The sequence below is a fragment of the Somniosus microcephalus genome, chromosome 30 (genome assembly GCF_052327205.1).
Source record: "Somniosus microcephalus isolate GS21.2 chromosome 30, FLI_Smic_1.0, whole genome shotgun sequence".
In the NCBI taxonomy this organism is placed as follows: Eukaryota; Metazoa; Chordata; class Chondrichthyes; order Squaliformes; family Somniosidae; genus Somniosus; species Somniosus microcephalus.
In genome coordinates, this window is record NC_141016.1 from 16,391,933 (window position 1) to 16,419,498 (window position 27,566).

At 45.5% G+C, this 27,566-nt stretch overlaps 1 protein-coding gene across 2 annotated transcripts; it reads left to right on the forward strand.

The window, feature by feature from the left end:
• Nucleotides 1-958: 958 nt before the first annotated feature.
• On the forward strand, nt 959-27,566 carry elmod3 (ELMO/CED-12 domain containing 3). Of its 2 annotated transcripts, none has more exons than XM_085971061.1 (14): nt 959-1,038; nt 5,151-5,926; nt 8,492-8,560; nt 11,401-11,478; nt 11,628-11,697; nt 13,507-13,572; nt 16,161-16,184; nt 16,692-16,780; nt 19,454-19,577; nt 20,824-20,946; nt 22,250-22,380; nt 24,106-24,182; nt 24,785-24,912; nt 26,838-27,566. In XM_085971061.1, exons 2-14 carry the CDS (start codon nt 5,885-5,887, stop codon nt 27,071-27,073), a joined length of 1,257 nt encoding a protein of 418 aa, XP_085827187.1. In that variant the 5' UTR covers nt 959-1,038; nt 5,151-5,884; the 3' UTR covers nt 27,074-27,566. The 2 variants fall into 2 exon arrangements, with proteins under 2 accessions (XP_085827187.1, XP_085827188.1); XM_085971062.1 differs by having other exon boundaries at nt 980-1,038; nt 5,154-5,926.

The window sequence follows — 27,566 nt, forward strand, 5'->3', positions numbered from 1 at the left end:
GATATGTGTCAGTGCAGGTACGATGGGCCAAAATGGCCTCTATCTGCACTGTGGGGATTCTGTGATTCTATGTGATACAGCACATTGTCTGCATGGCAGAACCCAAAACTGAAAGTGAAAGACAAAGTAAAACCGAGCCCCCCAGCACCCCCTTCAGGTAACACCTGGGAACTGGGACAAACTTCATTGAAGCAAAACTCAAAACACAACACCAACCACCTGACATGCCTCCAGCCCTTTATGTCCAGCTGAGAGAGCAGACAGTGTCTCGGTTTAATGGTTTATCTGAAGACGGCACCTCCGACAGTACAGCACTCTCTCACCACTGCACTGGAGTCTCAGCCTGGATTTTTGTGCTCAAGTCTCTGGAGTGGGACTTGAACCTACAACCTTCTGACTCAGAGGCAAAATAACTCCCAGGCTTCTGCTTCTGCCTGCACTTGGGCTAGACTGGGCAATTAACTGGCCTTATTCAAGTTCTCCATATTTTAGTTTCACATAGACAAGTATTGTTTGAGGTTGGGTTGGGGGGCGGCAAGGGCGAGCAATAGGGAGTGTCAAACTGCAGGCCACTTTTAGTTTTTTTTTCAATGAGTGATTTGGAATAGTTGTACAGAAAATGCCTGCTTTTCATTTCATTGTACATGAGAAGAATGATTATAACTGACGGAAATGTATACTTGATAGTCTGCCAAATTTTGGCGGAAAAAAAGTGAAATATGATTGTTTGCAATCATGTCTGAGGGCCATATGTTATAAGTGGTGATAGGTTCTTTTGAGTTTCGCGTTGTGGTGCTTCCTGTCTCCTGCCTCTTCCTGTAGGGTGAGCGCTGTTGCCGGGGTCGGGGCTCCGTGGAGACGCGGCAGGCGCGCCGCGCTGCACGCTGGGAGCTGTAGTTTCCGCGCCGGCCGGCTCCCTGTGCGACGCCGGGGGAAAAGACTACGTTTCCCGGCGTGCCCCGCGAGCGCAGCGCATGCGCGGCGGGCAGGCGACTGTGTTAAATAGCGGCTGAGATTGGAGCGGGAGAGTGAGCGGAGGTAAAGCAAACGTTGCACGAAACGAAAAAAATAATTTAACCCCCTTCCAAAAAAAGTATTCAGAATGTCATCCGTTTGCATTTTATAAGATGTAAAGAGCTGCTCAGCGCTATAACAGAAGAGTTTGTCACCAGGAGTTCTCAAGCTGGAGATGTCAGGGTTAATCTGACATTGTGCTGAAATTTGTCAGGATTAAGTCTAAATTGCTGTCCAATTTGCTGAGGGCCCGACTGCTCTTGCATTGACTCTGCTTTACTTCACCATTGCTTGCATTGCCATTGTCACAGCGTTATTTTCTATCTGGGTCAATGTACCAGGACTGCCGAAGCCTGAATGGCCCTTTTTTTTAAAAACCAATCTTGTTTCTCTATATTTTGTTAAACCCACTGATACTCATAAGAACATAAGGCTTAGGAGCAGGAGCAGGTTATTTGGTCCCTCAAGCCTGCTCCGCCGCTCAATAAGATCATGGCTGATCTTCGACCTCGATTCCACTTTCCTGCCCCATTCCCATATCCCTTGATCCCCCTAGAGTCCAAAAATCTATCTATCTCAGCCGTGAATCTATTCAATGACTGAGCATCCACAGCTCTGGGGTAGAGAATTCCAAAGATTCACAACCCTCTGAGTCAAGAAATTCCTCCTCATCTCAGTCTTAAATGGTCGACCCCTTATCCTGAGACTGTGCCCACTAATTCTAGACTCTCCAGCCAAGGGAAACAACCTTGTCAATCCCCCTCAATGTCCAGCCTCACTCCTAAAGAGCAGCCATCTGGGCACAATGCTGGAGAGTGACCATTGCCCATGGAACCCATGCCCCAACACAGTGTCAGAACCTTTAAAAGAGACACCCTGCAGAAAAGTGGCACCTGCTGGGTTAGTTACATTGGAGGTAATCGGACCAAGTGCGTTAGAAATGCATTGGAGAGAAGTGGCATGAGCTGGGATACTGGAAGGGATGGGATCAGCAGAGTTAAAGTGTCATTGGGGAAGGTGGTGCCAGCTAGATTAGAGGTAAACTGGAGAGAGGTGGGACCACATTAATGTGTGCTATTGTCCTCTAGAACTCTTGATGTATCTCCATTTTGCCCTTTTTTATTGTCTCTCCTGCAGCCATTGCCTTTACCAGTACTCGGGTGCTGCTGGGTTAGGGAATCGATCTGTGGCCTGTGTTCATTCTCTCAGACCTGCTGTTGTCTGACTCGTTTTGTTGCTGAAGTAAAATGTTGGACTTTTGCAGGAAGTTATTTGTAAGTATTTGTTGGGAAGAAGGCAGGTAGTTATCGTGCACTGAGTCTGTAACCTTTGTCTTGTGATTGCCTAATGATGATTCCATGCTTTATAATTATAGACATACCTTGTGGAGGTACACTGGAGCAAGGGAAGAGAATGAGTGGCATTGTAACAGTAGCAGGGACTGTGAATGTAACAGCAAATGTGTGACCGTGTAACAATGCTAACATGATGTCAATAGCATAATCACAATGTCAACAGCATAACAGCGATAGCGAAATGGCAAAAATGACAGTGGAAGAGGAACAGTACGACAGAGATAGCATAACAGTGACAAAGTCACATCAACATTGATAGGATAGTGTAACACCAAGCTGCAAAGGAGATCTTTATACAATGGTAGGAAAGCATAGAATTGAGAAAATCCAGGAGCATTTGCTGCAGAAAAAGTGTTACACCAAATACAGTACAAAGCTTAGTTAAAATTGACAGACTGATAGTGTCCATGCCTCTCAGACTTTAGAAAAGGAAATCTTGTTCCAGTTCCCTGTTTTTAGTTATTCAGTTTCCCAATGCCGGCATCGTTCCCCAGATGAGAATCTGTGCCAGTTGGTTGCTGGGAGGTCAGCAGGAGCAGCCGCTTCCTCAGCCGCTGTGTTTTTCTCTTTGTACAAACCATGGCTCAACAACACCCCTCACCCCCTCCCACTCCCCACATCCTGTTGCTGGGCTCAGATCTGGAACTCTCCAGCTTGTGGAATTGTAAATGTCCAACCTGCAACTCCATGGAGCACTGTGGTGGGGCAGAAATCTGCTCCACAGCAGGAACAGTCTTTGAAACAATTAGATTTTACTTTATCAGCCAGTGGCTCAGTGGGTAGCACTCTTGCCTCTTGAGTCAGAAGGTTGTGGGTTCAAGTCCCACTCAGAGACTTGAGCACAGAAATCTAGGCTGACACTACAGTGCAGTGCTGAGGGAGTGCTGCACTGTCAGAGGTGCCATCTTTCGGATGAGACGCTCAACCGAGGTCCCGTCTGCCCTCTCAGGTGGATGTAAAAAGATCCCATGGCACTATGTGAAGAAGAGCAGGGGAGTGCTCCTTGGTGTCCTGGGCCAATATTTATCCTTCAACCAACATCACTAAAAAACAGATTACCTGGTCATTATCACATTGCTGTTTGCGGGAGCTTGCTGTGCGTAAATCGGCTGCTGAGTTTTCAACACTACAACAGTGACCACACTTCAGAAAGTACTTCATTGGCTGTAAAGCGCTTTGGGATATACGGTGGTCGTGAAAGGCGCGATAGAAATGCAAGTCTTTCTTCTTTATCCACATATCCTACCTTTTGCAACCTGTTGTGTTGTGCATCCGGATCCAGCGGAGAGGATAGGCTGAGGCGCTCTCCCAGTACTCTCCTGTGGCTGGCAGGGGTTGGGCTGATATATGACTGAGGGGGAAGGGTGGTGCCAATATGTCCTACGGTTTAAAAGAACAGAATCCAGTACTGGAGACAACCAACTGGAGACTCTGTAAATGAATCAAACAGACTGTGTGAGAGTCACTTTTGTTTTATTTATGAAAGCTTTGATCCAGAGGAATACTTGAGATTTTATTTCCTTCTCCATAAAGGATAGTCGTGTTAAGGTGAAATTTTAATGAGAGCCTCTTGGAGTTCATTGTTGTGAGTGCGAGACCTGCATGTTTCATGAGGTGTCGGGCTGTGAATACATGAGGTCTGCTCTGACTGAGGGTGGAATCCGGTTACTCTTGGCTAATTGGGTTCTGAATGCAACAGGGGATATGAGCAGAAAATTCTGGGTTTGGCAACATCTCGAAAAGAAAATGTTTTTTTTTTGCAAATGTGCAGTCTTTGTTGTGAGGAAGAGTGCACTTGAAACACTCACCTGTCTTTTCTCTTTCAGGTAGTGACTGACCTGTTGTGCATCTCCAACATTTTCCGTATTATATGAGCAATAGAGGAATGGATGGGAAGGGGAGTTGTGGGGAAGATGACAACGTATCTCCCCTTTTTAAATTAGACAAAAATTCTGATTCCACAAGCTATAAAATAGCCATTTCCTGTCACGTGATTACATGCAGCCCTGGTGCCTTTGAATAAACAAGACCCAGTTCCTGGGACCCTTGTCAATGAAAAGGCACCCGAAAGACCTAAGCTGTGTTTTCTGCTCCTGATCACGATCCAAGTGACTACTGCTGGGAAGTTTGTACAGGAAACCCTTTATTATCCGGGACCGGCGTGGTGCCGGTTTATCAAAAAGTACGGATTACAGAGAGGTATAGTTAAAAGGTACGAGAGCTCCGTACACAGCAACAAATCCAGGCTTCTCTGTTGCTTAGCAACATGTGCAGGAACTCCGACCACAGACCAAGCGTCCCTGTTGCTTAGCAACAAGTGCAGGAACCCCAGTTACACGGCCACAGATCCAGGAACTGCCACTAATATGAAGTAAAACTTACCTGAACCTACTCCTGAATTTTGCCGGTTAACAGGGATTTCCGGTTATTTAGGTGCCGGTAAATCGAGAGTTTCCTGTATGTGTGGTTATTGTGTGAGGACAGGATCTGGCTGGGCTGTAACATCCTGGTGCCCGGGTAGCCTGCTAACACTCACTAGCTGCGCTCACGTGTAGAATAGCCACTTGGACGAGATCCCGGAGTGTGATTAGCACCCCATGCAACTCTACCCCACCAAGGTGTCCCAGTTCACTGCAACGGGCGGGAGCAAATAGGTGAGGAACATAAATAATTTTGTGGGTTAATCCTTCTTTCCTGAGAAGTCAGGCAGGACAAAGAGACATCGTTAGGTTTGTTGTTCAGTTTTCAACTATGCTGTTTATGTGCCATTGTCTTCCCCAGTAGATCCTGCTTCCATCCAAATTCACCTAGATCTTTGAAAACATGAACGGATCCTAGAAAATCTCTGCCCGCTAAGGAATCCTTCAGTGCTCTGTCACAAAAACCCAAGGGACCACCAAAATAACAACTGTAAGACCTCAAGCTGTGCGGCTTTGAACATCATTGAACAAATGTTTGTACCAGATTCTGCGGTTCGAGGGCTGGCATACAAAGAATAGTGTTTCTCACAAAACCAGCAACAGAGGTTTCCCTTTGTGCAGCACACATCGAATTAAATGACTGCATTTTGTAATAAATTCATTGTCCGCTTCCTGTGCTGTATATGAGCTGGCCAGTGCTTATCATCACTGCACATACAACAGGAACTCCAGCTGCACCTTCCTTAACTGTGCAACCACGGAACAGGAGGACGGGACTTAACACAGAGGACAACACCATATGTAAGGATCAGACCACTTTCTCGTATGAGACTTGGGACCGTTTGGCCATAAAGATGTTGTGCAAATTGATCTGGGCATGCATCCAGACGTCGGTTATTGCGGAGTTTTGGTTCTGTTCAGTGCTGCTCAACTGCCATCCTGAGCCCATAGCACTTTGTTAACTCTCGGGATTGGAAGACTCAAGAGACTCCCGTTTCCAGCCTGCCCATAAGTGAGGAGCATATGGTTTGAAAACCTACCCAGAAATCCCTGAGAAGAAGCGACACCCATTGCCATAGGAACCTGTGAAAAACAATGGACGGGGACCAGCTCTGTAGAACCGAGACGAAGGAGAAGGTATGTAAAACGAGGGAAGGGGATTGGACAGACACCGCACCTGGCTTCAATTCAGCTTTGTGCACAATTATAGAATATATTTCATGGCAAAATCTTCTGTTGGTACTTCATTGCTGGTCTAGATACAAACTTAAACTTAACAAATTTAAAGCATCCTACAGGGAGGGTGTTACGTGAGCGAACACTTGTATAGTATCCCGTGCTGTTAGCGCATCCTGTAGTGTTAGCTGTGGCTCAGTTCGTAGCACACTCGCCTCTGAGTCAGAAGGTTGTGGGCTCAAGTCCCACTCCAGAGACTTGAGCACAAAAATCTAGGCTGACACTCCCAGTGCAGCACTGAGGGAGTGCTGCACTGTCGGAGGTGCCGTCTTTTGGATGAGACGTTAAACCGAAGCCCCGTCTGCTCTCTCAGGTGGACGTAAAAGATCCCATGGCACTATTTTGAAGAAGAGCAGGGGAGTTGTCTCCAGTGTCCTGGCCAATATTTATCCCTCAGTCAACATAACAAAAACCGATTATCTGGTCATGATCACATTGCTGTTTGTGGGAGCTTGCTGTGCGCAAATTGGCTGCTGCGTTTCCCACATTACAACAGTGACTACGCTTCAAAAAGTACTTCATTGACTGTAAAGCGCTTTGAGACGTCCGGTGGTCGTGAAAGGCGCTGTATAAATGCAATTCTTTCTTTTTAACATTACAAGATACGTAATAGTTTGTGAAATGGTAACAGCGTGAGACAACGTTGTAACAACGGGATATGGTAACAGAATGTGATCTGGCAAGAGCGCATGATATTACAATAGCATGGGATACAACAACATGGGAAATGTGGGATGCAGCACTGATATAGTGTAATAGTGCAGGATACACTAACAACGAAGGATACAGCCAGTAACAGTACGGAATATTGCAACCGCGTGAGATACTGTGACATCACATGACACAGTAACGGCACAAGATAGTGTAATAGAGTGGAATATAGAAACAGAGTGGGATACGGAGCCAGCGCGGGGAAAATTAACAGAGGAAGAAATTGCATTTATGTGGCAGGATGTCCCAAAGCACTTCAGAAACTGAAATACTTTTGTAGTGTAGTCACTCTTGTAATGTAGGCAAATGTGGCAGGCAATTTGAACATTGCAAGATCCCACAAACAGCAATGAGATAGATTGTGTTGGCCGACAGATAAATGGTAGCCAGGAGACTTCAGCCAATGAAGTACTTTTTGAAGTGTAGTCACTGTTGTAATGTAGGAAACAGCAGCTAACTTGCGCACAGCAATGTGATAATGACCAGATAATCTATTTTTGTGATGTTTATTGAGGGATAAATATTGGCCAGGACACCGGGGGCAACTCCCCTGCTCTTCTTCGAAATAGTGCCATGGGATCTTTCATGTCCACCTGAGGGAGCAGACGGAGCCTCGGTTTAACGTCTCATCTGAAAGACGAGACAGTGCAGCACTCCCTCAGCACTGCACTGGGAGTGTCAGCCTAGCTTTATGTGCTCAAATCTCTGGAGTGGGACTTGAACCCACAACCTTCTGACTCAGAGGCGAGGGTGCTACCCACTGAGCCCCGGCTGACAATGTAAACATATCTTGTGCTGGTACCGTATCTCACTCTGTTCCTGTATCATGCACAGTTGCTCTATCCCACACTGTTGCTGTAACACGTGCTGTATGGTGAGCTCAGTATCTGAACATAAGAACATAAGAAATAGGAGCAGGAGTCGGCCATACGGCCCCTCGAGCCTGCTCCGCCATTCAATAAGATCACGGCTGATCTTCGACCTCAACTCCACTTTCCCGCCCCATCTCCATACCCCTTGATTCCCCTAGAGTCCAAAAATCTGTCGATCTCAGCCTTGAATATACTCAAAGACTCAGCATTCACAGCCCTCTGGGGCAGAGAATTCCAAAGATTCACAGCCCTCTGAGTGAAAAAAATCCTCCTCATTTCAAGTCTTAAATGGCCGACCCCTTATCCGGAGACTCTGCCCCCTAGTTCTAGACACTCCAGCCAGGGGGAAACAACCTCTCAGCATCTACCCTGTCAATCCCCCTCAGAATCTTGTATGTTTCAATGAGATCACCTCTCATTCTTCTAAACTCGAGAGAGTATAGGCCCATTCTACACAATCTCTCATCATAGGACAGCCCTCTCACCCCAGGAAGTGAGAGCTATTTCAGTCCAACTTGGAGTCAAGACACACAACGTTTTCTGCCCATGTAATGGGGTGTTTTGCAGGACAGGTCTGGTCCTGAGCATATGGATTCAACATGAGACAGTGTACCCAACAGCCACGGGTTGCTGCATTGTGCAGTATAAATGAGATTTAGCCAAACAAGCCCAGCAAGGGGAGATATTAGTCACACCAGCCATTTAGGCAGGTGAGCCTTGAGAGCCATCTGTCACTACTGCTGCAATCTCTCTTGTCAATGGAGGAAAACTTTCTCTTCGCTGTGATCCTCATTGCCAAGTTTGTGGCTTGACAATGTTGCCGTGGCCAGATGACGTGAATTACTGAGTCTTACTGCAGTAACTGTGTGTGTTTTCTGTGCAGGTGTTGAACTTTTCTGGCATCGGGAATTGTGCTGCCGGGACCCTCCAAGAACAGCACAGTTACAAAAATGTAGGTTTTACATTGTTGTTCCTTACAACACCGCTGGGCGTGGGGGAGTGGATTGCTTCAGTGGAAACATCTTCAACTGGGACTGGGAGTGGGCTTCAAAAGAAAGAAAGAAAGAGGAGTGTAATAGAATGCTGTGATTATTGGCTTTTCTCGCTGATCCTGAAGGTACTGTCATTTGCCATAGTAAGATAGGCATCCAGCAACTGAGTACTCAAGCCCCAAAACATAGAAACATGGAAGATAGGAGCAGGAGTCGGCCATTCAGCCCCTCGAGCCTGCTCCGCCATTTAATGAGAGCATGGCTGATCATCCAAATTCAGTACCCTGTCCCTGCTTTCTCCCCATATCCCTTGATCCCTTTAGCCTTAAGAAATATATCTAACTCCTTCTTGAATAGATTTAATGAATTGGCCTCAACTGCCTTCTGTGGTAGAGAATTCCACAGGTTCACCACTCTCTGGGTGAAGAAATTCCTCCTCATCTCTGTCCTAAATGGCTTACTCCTTATCCTTAGACTGTGTCCCCTGGTTCTGGACTCCCCCGCCATCAGGAACATCCTTCCTGCATCTAGTCTGTCTAGTCCTGTTAGAATTTTATAAGTTTCAATGAGATCCCCTCTCATCCTTTTGGGTTTTGGAAGGAAAGTATTGGTCACTGATTAAACTTAACACCAGGGAGTGGCTATATTCCAAAAAGGATCTAAAACATATTACAAAAAGGATATAGGGGCACTGGAGAAGGTGCAAACAAATCTACAACAGCTATACCAGAACTGAGAGGTTATAACTATCAGGAGATAGACAGATTTTTGAACGGTAAGGGAGTCGAGGGTTATGGGGAGCGGGCAGGGAAGTGGAGTTGAGGCCAAGATCAGATCAGCCATGATCTTATTGAATGGCGGAGCAGGCTCGAGGGGCCAAATGACCGACTCCTGCTCCTATGTCTTATGTTCTTATGAAAGACTGAAAAGGCCAGGTCTCTTTTCAGAGGGGTGTCCTGACAGAGGCCTTTAAACTCATGAACAGGTTTGATAGAGTAGACGTAGAGAAGATGTTTCCACTTGTGGGGGAGACCAGAACCAGGGGTCATAAATATGGGATAGTCGCTAATAAACCCAATAAGGAATTCAGGAGAAACATTCTTTACCTAGAGCGTGGTTAGAATGTGCAACTTGCTACCACAAGGAGCAGTCAAGGCGAATAGCATAGATGCATTTCAGGTGAAGCTAGATAAACACATGAGGGTTATGCTGATCGGGTTAGATGAAGTAGAGTGCGAGGAGGCTTGTGTGGAGCATAAACACAGACCAGTTGAGACGAATAACCTGCATTTTCAGCGTTTTCCTGCTTGGCTCTAAAGTTATTGGCACGGATTTATTCTCAGGATCTGTGCCCTTGTATGCCTCTACTCGTGTGACGCTGGTCATTTTATAACATGGGCACTAAAAGGATTAAAATAAACATCCTCCACTATTCACTCTCAAATTCAAAGGACTCTGGTTTCAGTAAACACATTTCTTAATTTTAAAAAATGGACATCTGTTCTTTACCTGGGCTATTATCGATCAGGTTCAACGAGAGGCCCTGAGCTTTGACCCTGAGCTCGAGATGGAAGATGAGCGTTGTGCTGCCTGAGCTCAGTGCGAATCTGTTTCCACATCAGCCTTCGTAAAGTGCGATCCTGACAAAGTGGAGGCCATTCTCAAGTTTACTTTCTTCAGAAAGAAAATGCTCCAATGTTTAACTTGCTCCTAATAGGAGACGAGTGTGAATTAATGAAATATCGCTGGTTGGTACAGCAGCTTCCTCAGCTCCCTGTGCTGGAGTGTTTCTGCAAGTGCATGATTTGGGTCCTTTGCTTTTTGTGGTATGTCAATGATTTGGACTTGAATGCAGGAAGTATAATTAAGAAGTTTGCAGATGATACAAACATTGGCCATGTGGTTGATAATGAAGAAGAAAGCTGCAGACTGCAGGAAGATATCAATGGACTGGTCAGGTGGGCAGAACGGTGGAAAAGAAATTCAATCTGGAGAAGTGTGAGGGCTGACAAGGAAAGGGAATACACTATAAATGGTAGATCACTGAGAAGTGCAGAAGATCAGAGGGACCTTGGAGTGCAGGTCCACAGATCCCTGAAGGTAGCAGGACAGGTAGATAAGGTGGTTAAGAAGGCATACGGGATACTTTCCTTTATTAGCCGAGGCATAGAATATAAGAGCAGAGAGGTTATGCTTGAACGGTATAAAACACTAGTTAGGCCGCAGCTAGAATACTGCGTGCAGTTCTGGTCACCACATTACAGGAAGGATGTGATTGCACTAGAGAGGGTGTAGAGGAGATTTCCGAGGATGTTGCCTGGGCTGGGGAATTTTAGCTATGAGGAAAGATTGGATAGGCTGGGGTTGTTTTCTTTGGAACAGAGGAGGCTGAGGGGAGACCTAATTGAGTTGTATAAAATTATGAGGGGCCTAGATAGAGTGGATAGGAAGGACCTATTTCCCTTAGCAGAAGGGTCAATAACCAGGGGGCATAGATTTAAAGTAATTGGTCAGGGTTTAGAGGGGATTTGAGGAGAAGTTTTTTCACACAGAGAGTGGTGGGGGTCTGGAACTCACTGCCTGAGAGGGTGGTAGAGGCAGAAACCCTCATCACATTTACAAAGTACTTGGATGTGCACTTGAAGTGCCGTAACCCATGAGGCTACAGACCAAGTGCTGGAAAGTGGGATTTGGGTGGATAGCTCTTTGTCGGCCGGCAGGGACAAGATGGGCCGAAATGGCCGCCTTCTGTGCTGTAAATTTCTATGATTTCTATGTTCTCTCTTGTGCTGCTTTTCAGGGTTTGCTGGGGTTGTGTCTGCGCCCGCATGTGACTGACGATGTACACAACGGGAAGGCAGCGTTGAAATCTATACCTGTGAGTAGGAAGAACCGTACAGATTAAGAGCTAGAGTGAAACTATTGGTGTCCATTGGACACTTGACGTGTATGTGCATTTTTAGCTATATATGCTCACATTAGGAGATCTGCATTTCGGTTTTAGAATCGATGTTGGTTTCTTTCCAGATTTCTACATTGAAGCAAAATGGCCTTTTACAGTCTCTTACAGCTGGAGGCGATGAAAATAAACATGAAGGTGAGTCTCTGTTTCCAGGGTCTGAGACAGGTGAAGGGTCGTGGTTTTTGTAAAGACTCATTTCTGCAGAAACTGCACTCCCGCCCCGAGTTACATCCTTTTTTTTGACACAGTGCAGGGTGAGAGGTTTTGTCCTGGCTGGAATGATTAAAATGAAGGTGGGCTTGTTGGTGTCCAGATAGTGGAATGAGTGAAAACAGTGAGTCATGTTGTTTAACTTAAAATAAAGTGCAGTGTTATGCATGTGGGCAGGGCGAATGCTGAACATGCATACACCCTTCAGGGACAAGTACTTAAGCTGTTGGAGAAAGAAAGAGATCTGGGTGCTCTAGTGCATAGATTGCTAAATGTTCGTGACCAATGCCATGAAGTGATAGCTGGAGAGAATAGGGTGCTAGGGTGTAATTATAGGACAATTGATTATAAGACAAAGCATACTACAGGAAACTTTCGATTTACCTGCACCTAAATAACCGGAAATCTCGGTTAACCGGCAAAATTCAGGAGTAGGTTTTACTTCATATTGACTTGCATTCCTCCATCTGTTGCTGTGCAAGGGTGTGGCTGCAGCTGTTGCTAAGCTACAGAGACGCTTGGAACTTGTGGCCATTGTTCTGAAGCTGTTGCTAAGCAACAGGGTTTGTTGCTTTATACGGAGCTGTCAGCTCTCCCTATCTTTTACTATAGCGTTCGGTTATCCGGAATTTTTGATGAACTGGCACCACGTCGGTCCCGTCCGTGCCGGATAAAAAAAAGTTTCCTGTATTTTGTCCTTGTACAAGACCTTGGTTGGGTCTCAGTTAAAATACTGTGTTCAGTTTTGGTCTCCTCACATGGTGGGTGATATTGAAAGGGAGCAGAGAAGGGCAACGAGATTAATACCCAGCTTAAAGCATTTTAGCTGCAAAGATAGGCTAAAAGAGCTGGGTCTCTAGAGCTGGGCGTAGCCTTAGGGGTAATTTGATTGAGGTTTATAAGAAGATGAAGAGAATTGATCGTGTTTATGTAGATAGTTTGTTTCAACTAAATAGTTAGGAAGGACCAGGGGTCACAATCCCAAGTTATGTAAGGCAAGAACTAGATTAGATGTCAGGAGGCGGTTCTTTTCCCAGAGAATAGTGGACCTGTGGAACAGGCTGCCGGCTCGTGCGGTGAACACTAATTCCTTCAAGCGAGAGCTGGACCTGTTTCATGCTGTGGTGGAGATCACCCCCTATAAAAGGTAGGTACTGCACAGCATTAATCAGGGCCAGAGTGGTCTCCAGGACTAGTTTTGATCGCCTAAAAGGGGTCGGAGAAGAATTTTCCAGATTTTACCCTCTAATTGGCCTGGGTTTTTATCTTTTTTTCGCCTCCCCCAGGAGATTACATGGCATTCAGGCGGGTTTGGGTGTGTATATATTGTGATGCACCTGACGTTGGAGTTGTGTGGGATTGGCTGGATGGACCAATTGGTCTTTTCTTGTCCGCCGTTATTACTGTACTAACTGTTACGAACATCAAGGAATTTGATGTAAGCACAGATTCTGGTTATAGTGGTGGACTGGTAAGAATTGATGGTTCGGGAAAGGGTAGTTTGAAGTACCGTCATTTGTGGTTCACCTTTGTGTGTTGGATGATAACAAGAGACAAAAATGTGCCATTTTCAGATAATCTGCTGAAAATAAACCACCAGTGTTCTGAGCATGCGTAAAATTTGAAGTGGGAAGATAATTCCTTCTCTGTTATCCAAAGGGAAGATTTTGAACCGTGAAAGGGAAGACTTTGTACACATTGATGAATATGATTTTTTTTCTTGTTTTTATGCAGTGGAGATGAGTTTGAAGGTGTTGCAGGCAGAGGCAGAGTGGGAGGCTTTGGAAACAGTGTACAGAGGTGAGACATCGATACTTCAGGTTCCTGTTGCATTTCAATCACACTGGTAGCCAGTCGCAGTATCGTCAGTGCACATCACTGACCAATTAATAGGGTTTAACTCTTCATCCTGAACATGTGTTTTATCAAAAATAGCTGCTTCTGTTTGGATCCCACAGCTTGCAGTAGATTGGTTTTACAATTATTTAAATTAAAGAGGAAGAAATAATTATTAAAGCAGCAGACATAAGAACATAAGAATTAGGAGCAGGAGTAGGCCATACGGGCCCTCGAGCCTGTTCCGCCATTCAATAAGATCATGGCTGATCTTCTACCTCAACTCCACTTTCCTGCACTATCCCCATATCCCTTGATTCCCCTGGAGTCCAAATATCTATCAATCTCAGTCTTGATCATACTCAACGACTCCGCATCCACAGCCCTTTGGGGTAGAGAATTCCAAAGATTCACAACCCTCTGAGGGAAGAAATTCCTCATCATCTCAGCCTTAAATGGCCGACCTGATTTTCCTGAGACTAGGCCCCCTAGTTTTAGACTCTCCAGCCAGGGGAAACTACCTACCCTGTCAATCCCCCTCAGACTCTTATATGTTTCAATGAGACACTTGTGATCTCAGAGGTCGCGAGGTGACCGATGTGTCCGAGGGCCACTCGTGTCTCTCGCCACACGGTGCAATGCTAAAGAATAGGTAACAAGAGGAACCTTGACCTCGTAACTTTCAGTGAGCAGGAATGAACTCAAACGTTCAGAGTCAATCGAGATCCCAGTTACAGTTCAGGAGAAAGAAGTGTTGGGTTATTAATAAAGCTGAGAGAATCCACTGGGGAGGGGTGGGGTCACTGCCAACAGCACTCTGCGTGTCGGCTCAGCTCCAGGATTGTGGGAGTGATGCATTAACAACTCCTGTTCATTTCCAGTCTTTTTCTAAATGAGGTCCGTTTTACACAGTACAGTTTGCTGTGGAAAAAAAATAGGGTAGACGGATAGGGTCAGTCTATGAATTATTCTTCAGCAAACAGGAAATTCTTGGCAGGGACCGCTCCTCATTGACTATAAACCCAACTCATGAACAAAATATTCTTTTCTGTTCGCTTTATTGACCATTTAACTGATTCAGCTTTGCACAGGTATCACATTTAAACATGGTTGCAGAGTCAGTGAAGTTGTCACCTCAGCCGTCCAGTATCACAGTGGACTGATTCCACTTCTAAGAACTGTGCAACATTTCTTTCAGTGAAATTTGGCTCCTTTCAGTATTTGGATATGCAATTTATTCCTGCTTAACCAAACTGACAACATACAAGTGCCTGTGGAATGAATATTTAATTTCTCTGTTTTTGCACGCTTTTATAATAGAAAAAGCTCACATTACACATATGGTCCACAGAATGGAGGGAAATTCAGAGAAAGACAAACAGCCAGCTCAGGAATGATGGGGACTGCAGCACACGTTCAGGCCAGACATCCAAGCAAAGAAAATATTGGACTTAATTGAAAGATTTGGAATTACGTGATTCAGGCCCTTCCAGCGATGTCTGCACCCAGGAGACCACAGTATTGACTGGGGATACAGATATCCCAGCCAGTAGGCTGAAATGGCTCCCATTTCAATTGGAAGTCGAGGATTCGCTGTTGCCCGCTGAGCCCTCCCCCCCCCCCCCCCCCCCCCCTGGAGAGGTACAGGGGAGGTTCCCCATCAGTGACATCGCAGAACAGATGTTGCCTCTTTTTGAGTTCCACATGCTTCTTGTCTCTCACTGATTCTTGCCCATACTGTGGTCTCTTGGGTGCAGAAATGTTAGGCAGTTCTTAGAAGTGGAAACAGTCCCCTGCGATACTGGACTGATGCGGCGACAACCTCCATTCTGTGGACCATATTGCCTGTACCACACCTGTACTGCATTGGAGAGGGTAGGTGGTGTCATAAATCGTGCCATTCATGTAGAAATTACTTATGAAATATACTGGGTGGCCTGCTGGTGGCGCTGTCCAGGGAGAGTATAAATACTCGGGCACGGGCCCAGCTTGCTCAGGGACATTTTGTAAACAGGAACTAGTGAAGGATAACTAGACTTCCATGTTGTGAAACAGTTGATTAAAGCCTTGTTTAATACTTTGACCAAGTGCCTAGTAGTTTTCTTACGTCAGGTGGTACAGGCCACTAATGACACTGCGAATAGCAGGCTACCAGGAGACATGTGCGACTGGCCTGATGGAGACGCCTTTTCCAGTTGCTCTCCTTACATGGGAACAATGGGGCTGAGATCAGAACCTCAATGGAGTGGGGATCAAAGCTGCATGGCACCACTGCATTGCTGGTCTAACGGGCTGTGCCACCTTCCTGCTCTGGCTTTGCACTGGAAGGGTACCAGAAGCTGGAGATGCTGTGATTGGGATCTGTTATTTGTGTGATCTTACTATTAGTTTGCAGATTCTGCTCACTTTCCCACACACTCCCATATTGAATGGGAGATGGTGTGAGAGGACAAAAGACAATAAATGGGAAAATTCAATACATGAATTGAATGAGCAAAGTTCTGTGCAGTTGCTTCTACTCTGACTGGCTGAGTGATTTTCTTTTCTTTCAGGGTTTCCGTTGGAGGAACGGGGAGGTAAGGATTTCTCTGCATAGCCGCACGCTGTTTTATGTTGTGCGGTAATGACATTTAAGATTCTGACTCCGCAATCACTCAAATTGGCAAATACCGCGGCAACATGCCAAGCACACTTGGGAACGCACCTTAGCACGTTCAGCAATATTCCTCAGTTAAAATTGCGCAGCACGGACAGAAGAATGCCCCAATACAATTGGCAACATGCCCCTGCACCCTAGCAACACAGCGCAGGAACCCGCCCAAAATTCACCCAACAAAAGACTGGCCTGAGAAATGAATGGAGCAGTGCTGCTTGAGTAAGTTAACCTGGTTACATTGTCAATCTCACGCAGTGTTCCTCAGTGAACAGAACACGCTGCGGTCACAGCTGCTGTGAATACACGTCTAAACCTTTAGGTTAAACTGAACCTGACGGGAGAGTTTGAGATTTTGTCTCGTTTGTGTGAACGATCACCTGTAGGTTAGTGGCACTTATAGCCCTCCATATGTGCTGTTCCCTTCTAGGTTCAAATGACATAACTGGATGCACCCCGCTCATCTCCTTTAATGAAGCACTTCAGCATTTTCAAACGACTAATCTCTATGAGTACAGGGTAAGCACAACGAGAGAGAAGGGAACCAAGTGCACAACACTCAGTTGTTAATTTTGATGGTTTGTTTAACTAAGAAAATTACTTTTCAAAATGTCTCTTTTTATAAGCTCTGGTTTCTTTCCTTATCTTCTAATAAGCCTCCGCCACGCTCTGTGATCTTTATTACACTGCAGTCATATCAACTATGATCCACTGATGGGATCAAGGCTCTTTCTGGGGCATAGTAACTGGTGGAGTTGTGCAGGGATCTGTTCTGAGGCCATTGCTGTTTGCAGTTTATAAGTGTTACTGAGGAGGGTAGTTCTGGTAGCATTATAACATTTGCTGATGGAACCAAGCTACATATAAAGAAAGAAATAATTGCATTTATATGTTGTCTGTCATGACCTCAGACTGTCCCAAAGTGCTTCACAGCCAATGAAGTATGTTTGAAGTGTAGTCACTGTTGTAATGTAGGGAAATGCGCCAGCCAATTGGTGCACAGCAAGCTCCCACAAACGAGAAATATGATAATGATCAGATGATCTGTTTTGATGATGTTGGTTAAGGGATAAGTGGCCAGGACACTCGTGGAACTCCCCTGCTCTTCTTCCAGTAGTGTCTTGGAATCTTTTCTGTCCACCCGAGAGGGCAGTGGGGCCTCGGTTTAATGTCTCTTCTGAAAGACGGCACCGCCGACAGTGCAGCACTTCCTCAGTACTGCACTGAAATGTCAGCCTAGATTAGCCAGGCATTTGTGTGACTGCGCTCACAAGGAAATGAACAAGTTAGGTGGGCAGCCAAGGAACGGCAGCTGAATTTTGATGTATATAAGTAAAAGTTATGCAAATAAACTTCAAAGGCCGCTGACATTTTGAAGAGGTATGATAGAAGGGTAAGAAGGATGACTCCAGGATTTAAGATCTATATAGACAGGCTGACAGAATAAACTTGCTCTGAATGAGTGATTGAGAGAGGACGTGATTCAGGTTTTACTAATACTGAATCTTTTTTTAATGGGACTAAAAGTAGAAAAGTCACCTGGTCCAGATAATATGCACCCAGAACACAGAAAGAAACTGAGGAGGAAAAAGTACAGACATTAACCCTAATTTGCAAAACATCTTTAGAAATGAGAATTATGGCAAAAGATTGTAGGCTGTTTAAGGGAGGCGCAAGGGATAAGCCAGCAAATTTAGCACTAGTTAGTCTTTTCTAAGCCCCAATTATAGAACTATAGAAGTTTGCAGCACAGAAAAGGGCCATTTGGTCTATCTGGTCTGTGGACCTCTTTTCTTTCCTCATTTATATTGACAACTTGGCCATAGGTAAAAGAGGAAAGATATTAAAGTTTGCTGCTGATACCAAATTAGGGCATGGAAAAACTCATGAGGAAGAACATGAGTAGTGGTGTGGCCCAGTGATTTGTACTGTGGAAGAATGCAGGAGAGACTGCAGCAGGACATAGACAGGTTAGTGGGGTGGGCAAATAGGTGGCAGATGCAGTTCATTGCAGAGAAACATGAAGTGGAATGTCTGGGGGGAAAGGATAATGAAAGGAAGAGCTACCACCGGCACAGGCATGATGGGCTAAATGGCCTCCTTCTTTGCTGCAATTTTTATGATTCTAAGAGCCCAGGTGATGGAGGCATAAGCAGATTGTTTAGCTCCAGCTGGGGTGGGGGGGGGTCACAAAACTAGACATGCAATTAAAAAATGAACAGACCTCAAACAGACACAATAGCAAAATACTGCGGATGCTGGAAATCTGAAATAACAACAGGAAAATGCTGGAAGCACTCAGTAGGCCAGGCAGCATCCGTGGAGAGAGAAACAGAGTTAACGTTTCAGGTCTGGGACCCTTCATCAGAACTGGAAAGGGCGAGAGATGTAACTGATTTTAAGCAGGTGCAGAGGCAGGGAAAGCGGGAGGGGAAGAAGGAACAGTCTGTGCTAGGGTAGGAGGCAGGAGAGATAAAATGTTACAAATGGGGATGGCAGAATCATAAACAGCCTGAAAAATGGGGGCAGGGGTTATAGTCTGAAATTGTTGAACTCAGTGTTGAGCCCGGAAGGCTGTAAAGTGCCTAATCGAAAGACCTGAAACAGACTTCGACTGAGGTTTGTTTTCTGCCCAGGGAATACTAGGCACAGCGTTTGAAATTGACTTGCAGCTGCAGCAGATATTGCTGCATTCATTAACTGCTTTACAAAGGAACTGGATGAATATGCGATTAAGAACCAACTAAAGCCGATCAGGGTAAGTTCAGGCAATGGTGATCGAATGCTGCATGGAACCTGGTTCCTCCTACGCTGCTCGCACCATGCAAATGTTACCTGTGCAGTGCAAATGGTTAGGGCTAACACTGTAGCTTCTAATATCAGACTGATGCCCTGGAGGTTTTCCTCCTCCTCTCGGGGAGAATGCTCAAATATGTAACAGATTCAGAGCTTTTTTGGAGGGGCAGGGGGCGGTGGAGAATGGCTCACATGTGAGGGAGGGTACTCCAGATCTGAGCTATCTGCAAGCTCAAGGGCAGGTTGTTTCAGATGTGATGGCATCTGGGACTTGACAGTCGGATGTTTCAGGGGGCGACAAAGGGCAGGATGTTCCAAATAGGACAGAATCTGTAGGCTCAGTGGAGAGCATTCCAGATCTGATGGGGTCTGGCGTTTTTTTCTTTGTACTTACAGAAGAACATCCAGCCGACCGTGCGGAGGACAGGGCTTTCTGCCATCACTCATTTTCTCTTTGGCCCCCCGCGGTTGCACAAGGAGTTGCAGGAGGAGCGGGACCTGGTGTTTGCGATTGGCCAGTGTGAGTATGGCAAGCACTTCACTTAATCTGAAGTAAGAATGGACCTTGCATCAGTAGATTTTAGTGTGAAGCATATGTGAGATGTGAGTGTTTTACACTTGAAGCCAGGTCTAGCACTCAACACGCTATTGATTTTATTTTCTACCCGGAAACTATTTCTATCACGCAGAAGCAGTCACTTGTATTAAGTTTTGCTTGCACTCCATAGTAACATGCTGTATAAACATCTTATGAGTCACTTTAATGAGCTAGCTGTGGGTATCCAGCCCTGGATTAGTAGATATAACTGGATATCCAGCGGTGGATTGACAGGGTGGCTCACATCACAGGATGGTTCAAGAAGCTCAGACTTCAATGCTACAGTTCAGAGGGACCTGGGGGGTCCTTGTGCATGAAACACAAAAAGTTAGCATGCAGGTACAGCAAGTAATCAAAAAGGCAAATGGAATGTTGGCCTTTATTGCAAGGGGGTTGGAGTATAAAAGCAGGGAAGTCCTGTTACAAATGTACTGGGTATTGGTGAGACCACACCTTGAGTACTGTTTTGGTCTCCTTATTTAAGGAAGGATATACTTGCATTGGAGGCAGTTCAGAGACAATTCACACGGTTGATTCCTGAGATGAGGGAACCTTATGAAGAAAGGTTGAGCAGGTTGGGCCTATACTCATTGGAATTTAGAAGAATGAGAGGTGATCTTATTGAAACATATAAGATACTGAGGGGGCTCGACAAGGTAGATGCAGAGAGGATGTTTCCCCTCATGGGGAAATCTAGAACTCGGGGGCACAGTTTCAGAATAAAGGGTCGCCCTTTTAGAACTGAGATGAGGAGGAATTTCTTCTCTGAGGGTCGTAAATCTGTGGAATTCTCTGCCCCAGAGAGCTGTGGAGGCTGGGTCATTAAATACATTTAAGGTGGAGAGAGACAAATTTTTGCAAGATAAGGGAGTGAAGGGTTACGGGGAGTGGGCAGGGAAGTGGCTTTGAGCCCAAGATCAGCCATGATCTTATTGAATGGCGGAGCAGGCTCGAGGGGCCAAGTGGTCTATTCCTGCTCCTATTGCTTATGTTTTGTTCAATGAAGTTACGTATTTTTGTTCACAGGATCATTTGTTACACAACCTAAGTATCCCTGGGCTTGAAACTGTTACTGATAGGTTTGTGGGACAGAACTTCCAATGAAGGGACAAAAATCACTCGCAACACGTTAAATTGTACAAAATGTTTATGTGCTTTTTTGGAGCAGGCTCGCTGGACAACGATCAGAAAGTTCACATTCGAGTTTTGCAGACAATTTACAAGAAGCTGACTGGGGCAAAATTTGACTGCGCACGATACGGGTCACATTGGGAACAATTGGGATTTCAAGGTAAAAGCAAGGAAACATTCTGCTTTACAGTTAGTGCATGTTGCTGCGTTTCCAGTACGGTTCGGGCTGGGGTTCAACAGGAAATGTTAGCACTGTTATGCTCAGGGTGGGATATATAACAGTTAAAACTGGCAGCAATATACTGTGGATGGGATGTCCAAGAGAGAGACTGTTCAGTCGGCAGTATTATACAGGAAACTTTGGTTTATCTGAAGGTTAACTGTCCGGAATGCTCGATCCACCGGCAAAAATCAGGAGCCGTTTCGTTAGGTTTTTTTTCTTCTCGTTGCTTTTTTTTCACCAGTCAGGCTCTGCAAGGTCTCGCTGAAGCTGTTGCTAAGCTACAGAGACGCTTGCAAGGTACGGCCGACTGTTTAGAAGCAGCAACAGGGTTTGTTGCCAGATACGGAGCTCCGGATGTTTCAACATTAGCGCTGGTTTGTCCGGCAGTTTTGATGGGACGGCAACAGCTTGGTCCCGTCGGTGCCGGATATCACAAAGTTTCCTGTACTGAGGATGGGTGTGCAACAGAGTGTTGTAGTTGGCAGTATTAAGTGTGTGAATGTGTAATAAAGAGTGTGTTATAACAGAGTGTTACACTGAGGTTGAACTATGTAACAGCCAGAGTGTTATAAACGGCAGCGTTAAGTGTGGATGTGTAACAAAGTGTTATAACAGTGTTATACTGAAGTTGGGTGTGTTAAACTGGCTGTGTTATATGAGGATGGGTGTGCTGCATCTATAAAAACCATAGAAGGAGGCCATTCGGCCCATCGAGTCTGCGCCGGCTCTTTCGAAGAGCAATCCCGTTAGTCCCACACTTCCCCTGCTCTTTTCCCATATCCCTGCAATTTTTTCTCCTTCAAGTGTTTATCCAATTCCCTTTTGAAGGCTACTATTGAATCTGTATTCACCACCCTATCAGGCAGTGCCTTCCAAATCCTAACCACTCGTTGCATAAAAAAGTTTTTCCTCATGTCGCCTCTGGTTCTTTTGCCAATCACCTTAAATCTGGGCCCTCTGGTTACCGACCCTTCAGCCATTGGAAACAGTTTCTCTTTATTAACTCTATCTAAACTCGTCATGGTTTTAAACACCTCTATCAAATCTTCTCTTGGCCTTCTCTGCTCTAAGGAGAACAACCCCAGCTTCTCCAGTCTGTAATTTTTTTCAAACTATGCCTCAAAAGTAACAAAGCTGAGAAATATGCTTTCATAAGGATACGTTTGTGAACTAGCAAAGCACTCTGGTGAAGAAGTTTGTCTCCTGTTTTTTTGCCTGTGATTTTTGTGCTGTTAACTAGGTACCGATCCAGGGACTGACCTGCGTGGGACAGGGTTCCTCAGCCTGATGCACACGCTGTATATGGTGATGGATCTGCAGACTCTACCTTTGGCTCGTGATATTTACAAACTGTCACAGCACCCGACACAAGTTAGTCAACACTGCCAGATTTTAATTTGGTTTAAAATTAAAAAGACACAGTCCGTTTTTGAGTAAGGCCTGAAGGTCTTGCTTCAGTATTCTGAGACAAGTTGAAGAAATGGAATTTATTAGAGAAACTATGTCAACAGAGTTTTAAAAAAAGGTCAAGTTCCAATTTTGCAAGAAAATGAAGTTGAAGAATGTTAAACAATGTCAGATTCTGGACGTGTGACACACTGGAGCTTCAGAATGTTGCACAAGGATTAGTGGCTGTGGGTTCCCACACTGCGAGTTCTTAATCTTTGCCGTGTTTCTGTGCAGAGGCTCTGTGCTTCCTTACAGAGAGGGAGGGGGAGGAATCGAGGGCTGTTCAGCCCCAACCACAATAGTGCGGGCTTATAATATTGGTGGCCGCTGGATGTAGCTCTAGCCTGTCTTCCAGGCCATTCGGCTTAGTTGATTGAATTGGTCATTTGGTACAGCACGATGACTAGTAGGGGTGTGGTAGTTTTATACAATGGAAACTGCTTACACACATAACTTTTGAATGATGAAGTTTTATACATAAACTTGTACCAGATGTGCTTTACATTTGATGCCCAAACCCTGTACCAAATGGAATAGCTGATTATAACTCTCAGTGGGTATAATCCGTTATTCTACATATTATTAGCAGCCAATTGCATCGCCACTAAATTATTAATGAAGCCGGACTTTTAAGAAGTTCTGGAAAGTGGTTTTATTGCCCAGTGTGGTGCTGAGCTATACTTGCCAGTAGGCCAATGGTTCCGTTCCTGGTCTGTGGAGAGTTAGCTGATATCGGTCAGGGCAGCCGCAAAGGCTGCTGCAATTAGTCTCATATTGCCCCAGACGAGGGAGGGGAAATTTAGCCAGAATTCCCACTTCCGTTCATCATCCCGTGACTCCTGCTGGGAAGTGTGTGTGTGTGTGTGTATCGGGCGAGAGGAAGACTGAGCTCAGCTGTGATGCTCCCCGTGGTCGAATGTCCTGCCAGCATTCACTGTCTAGACTGACATGAAGAATGACCACTTGGGTGAGGTAGTGGAGTGTGTTCAGCGCCCGTGGAGCCAAACCCCAGAGAGAGGCAGCACCTTCAGGATAGGGGGAAGGATAAAAAGTTTTAATTCCACAGTATCTAAAAGTTAATATTATATAGCAGTTTCCTTCTTATGAAAAGTGGCTGCATTTTGATGTAGTGACTCGCATCTCGTACACAGGGCTGGTGTTATCAAATTATGTAAAAATCCTAAATATGGACATTTTTTACTAGTTTAGGTTGTGCTTTTAAGTGAATAAATATGATAAGATGTATTTAATCTTATAGTAATACATATATCGAATTGAAGAAAAACTTCAAATGCTGGAAAACTGCAGTCTAAACAGAAAATTCTACAAAAGCGCAACGGATCTCAGCATTTGAAAAAGAAACAAATAGGCTTTCTCTGAACATAGAACATTAAGCTTGTGGTTTTCTTTCAGATTCTGATGGGCTTGCTGAGTATTTCCAGCATTTTCTGGGTTTTAAAATTACATATCCGTAACAGATTAAAACATGTTCACTAACCTCCTGAAGGACTTTCATTCAAACCCATGTTGAACTTCATGTTGGTGAGAGAGTTAAACTGATCCTATTGCTTGCTCAGACAATATACAATGAGTGTCTGCTCCGTCGAGTGTTTGCTTTCGCTCTGACAGTATTTTTTTTCATTTCAGAATTTCCCTTTCTGTCTAATGTCCATTAACATCACCAGAATCACTATCCAGGCTCTGAGGGAAGAATGTCTATCCAAGTAGGTGACATAGAACATGAGCGACTGATGTCAATTTGTTCCAATCGACAGGGTAGTTAGAAGCCGAACATTAGAACGAAAGAAAATTACTGCTTTCAGGGAGTAGATGAAATTCTTCCTCATCCTCCACATCATCCCCAAAAAAACAAGCCAATAGGGGCCACGGTTCAGTTAAGAGTTTACATCCTAGTATTCGTCATTTGAGACTCACTTATGTGTAAGGCTTTGTCTTAGAGGGATTGTATTTCATGAGGTCTCCCATTGACTATTCATTTGTACATGGATAATAAACTGTGCTCAAAGAATGAGGAAGACTACCGTGAAAATATATCCCGTGCTGCCTGCCCGCCAGGCAACAGAGGGACTCCCTCTCTCAGAAACTAGGTGGTAAGGCAGACAACTCCCGGAGACCCAGGCAGCAGTCTCTGCCCCAGTAACACGGGTGGCAGGACGTCTGCCTGCCTGCGTGGTACATTGGGAAGAACTGGGGGACAAAGGTAAAGTTGAGATGAGGGAAAATGAAAGATTTGGAAAATACTCTGCTCCTAAAGACCATTATTGTAACCCTGGCTGCGTTGTAAGTGGTTTGTGTTTTGTGGCAGAGAATGTAACCGACGGCAGCAGGTGATTGGAGTCCTTAATGATTTCTACGTGGCAGCATTCCTACATCTTTATCAGATTTGGAAAACACAGCACAAAACCATCACTGATTCAGGATTTGTTCTTAAAGGTGAGAAATTGGGAGTGAGTACTATTATATAAGAACATATATAAGAAATAGGAGCAGGAGTTGGCTATACGGCTTCTCGAGCCTGCTCCGCCATTCAATAAGATCATGGTTGATCTTCTACCTCAACTCCACTTTCCCGCACTATCCTCATATCCTTTGATTCCCTTAGTATCCAAAAATCTATCGATCTCTGTCTTGAATATATTCAACGACTGAGTATTCACAACTCTCTAGGGTAGAGAATTCCAAAGATTCACAACTCTTTGGGGTCCGCGGCCGATTTTCCCAGGTAGCGCCCCGAGAGGGAGGAGGGGCGCTACTGGAAGCGCCCCGCGTCCCTCTTGGGGCGCTGCGAGCCAATATCGCGGCGCTATGTGCCGCAGCGCCAGATTCTCACCAACTTCTACCGGTGCACCATCGAGAGTATCCTGTCCGGCTGCATCACCACCTGGTATGGCAACTGCACCGCCACAGACCACAAGGCTCTACAGATGGTAGTGAAAGCTGCACAACACACTATAGGAATTAAACTACCTGCTGTGCAGGATATCTACCCCGAGAGGTGCCGGGGGAAGGCCCTGAGAATCATTAAAGACGCGAGTCACCCCAGCCACAATCTCTTCGCCCTGCTCCCATCCGGTAAGAGATACCGAAGCATATGGTCTCGTACCAACAGGTTTCGAAACAGCTTCTACCCCCAGGCTATAAGACTCATGAACGATTAATTTATTATTATTTATTACTGTTTTATTTATTATTACTGTATTTCTATTAGTATTTTTATCATTGTTATGCCATATTTATTCCAATGTTGGGAGGACTCGTAAAAATCAACATTTCATTGTGCAGTACACACGTCTGCTGCATATATGACAAATAAAAAAAAATTGAATTGAATTGAATTGGTACTGCAGGCCTTCCTCCCCTTATTAAAGGGGAGGGGCCTGGTGCAGTGCATGCTGGGCCACCAGGGATCGGGAGTGCCGGCAAATGAGGGGCCGGGGGCAGGTGCTGGCAGGTGGCCAGCAACAAAAATGGCCGCCCGCCACCTCCCCTTTAACTAGGGCCGTCCCGGCCGCAGGTAGACCTTCCTGACCCCCGTGGACATAGCGTCCGGTGGTAAGTCGGGGGGCGTCGCCCAATGTTACAGCCGGGGCGCTGCACAGCGGCGCAGCGCCGCCTGGCACTAACCTCCCACTGAATTTTGCGGGAGGCGTTAGCGGCGCCGCGCCCAGGTACTAGTTGATTTGTGCCCCGTTTGCTCCCTAGGGTGCTAATGAGAGGTGCAAATCAACCGAATTTAGCCCCCTTTGAGTGAAGAAATTTCTCCTCATCTCAGTCCTAAATGGCCGACCTCTTATTCTGAGACTGTGACCCCCAAGTTCTAGACTCTCCAGCCAGGGGAAACATCCTCTCAGCATCTACCCTGTCATGCCCTTTAAGAATTTGACATGTTTCAATGAGATCACTGTTCTGTGAAATCCATTTGAACTTGTGTTGGAACACTGCATCATCACTGGGTGGGAGGGAATCTTTGGACTTGCTTGCTGAATCCCATATTAAACTCCTAAAACACTGAAAGCAACACTTGTATAGGTGCAGCAAATGGTTGATGGATTCAGACTGGCTGCCATGGCTCATGGCCCACACGACGTCAGAAGCATAAGTTTGTAAAACATTGAGCTGCTTGTAACAAATGAATGGGAGCCCAGGCTAGGGACGAAAGGCTGCCTTCATACAAATCTGAAAAATATTGTTGCCCAGTCTACTCAGACAGGTTGCACCCGAGCTAAACCCAACCAAAATGCAATGAGACTGAAATCGAACATAAGTGATTCGACATCACCACTACAATCCGTCTGAAATTCCATTTTAACTTTCACTATAAAGTGAATGCTTCAAATATTTTTCCTGTTTCCCTGCAGAGGTTGAACTGTTTGCCAAAAAGAATCCAAAGCAACTCCTGAAAAGGCTGGAATCATACTTGATGGAGCGTCAGAATGGAACGGTCCTGCTGGCAGACAAGGCGTCCCTAACCTCTAACCACACCACGGCCGGGATGAGACTGAAACCGGCATCTGCCGCAGACACCAAAGAGATTAATTTTATGGGTGTGTGTGAGCTGGAGCCGGAACCCGAGGGCGAGGTGCGGCTAATCTGAAACTGCGTGCGAGTGATGGAAAGTGAGAAAGAAAGAGAATCCAACGTCACCACGTAGCAGGGATGTGAAACTTGGCTGTTTCACTCTTATGGCATGCACTACACAAGTACTGGACATTATCCTACGCTGGCATAAACCATACACCACAACATCAGCGCAGTAGAACCTCAGCTTTCCCTAATAACAGTGGCTTGCAAATGTGTAAATGTTGTAGGCGTGCTGTCCTAGCTCAAACGCTCTGGGCTGCTCTAGCTCGAACACTGTTTCCAGATAATGCTAGCACACCGAAGCTTTCTGCTGCCTTTCCAAAACAGTGGCGCCAGATTCCCCTGCTGGAACTCAGCACCCTACTCAGGAGAGGAGAATGTATTTGTTTCTTTTAACAGTGGTGCCGTCTGTGCTAGACATAGTTTGAACTCGACATTTTAAGTGACACGTAGCTTTATTTCTGAATTAGTGCTGTGAATGACAATACAGTGAGAGCTTAAAGATT

Coding starts and splice junctions, on each gene's coding strand:
- elmod3 (XM_085971061.1), top strand. CDS start 5,885: ATGGACGGGGACCAGCTCTGTAGAACCGAGACGAAGGAGAAG. Junction 5,927..8,491: donor GAACCGAGACGAAGGAGAAG/GTATGTAAAACG, acceptor TTTTCTGTGCAG/GTGTTGAACTTTTCTGGCAT. Junction 16,781..19,453: donor CTAATCTCTATGAGTACAGG/GTAAGCACAACG, acceptor TTGTACTTACAG/AAGAACATCCAGCCGACCGT.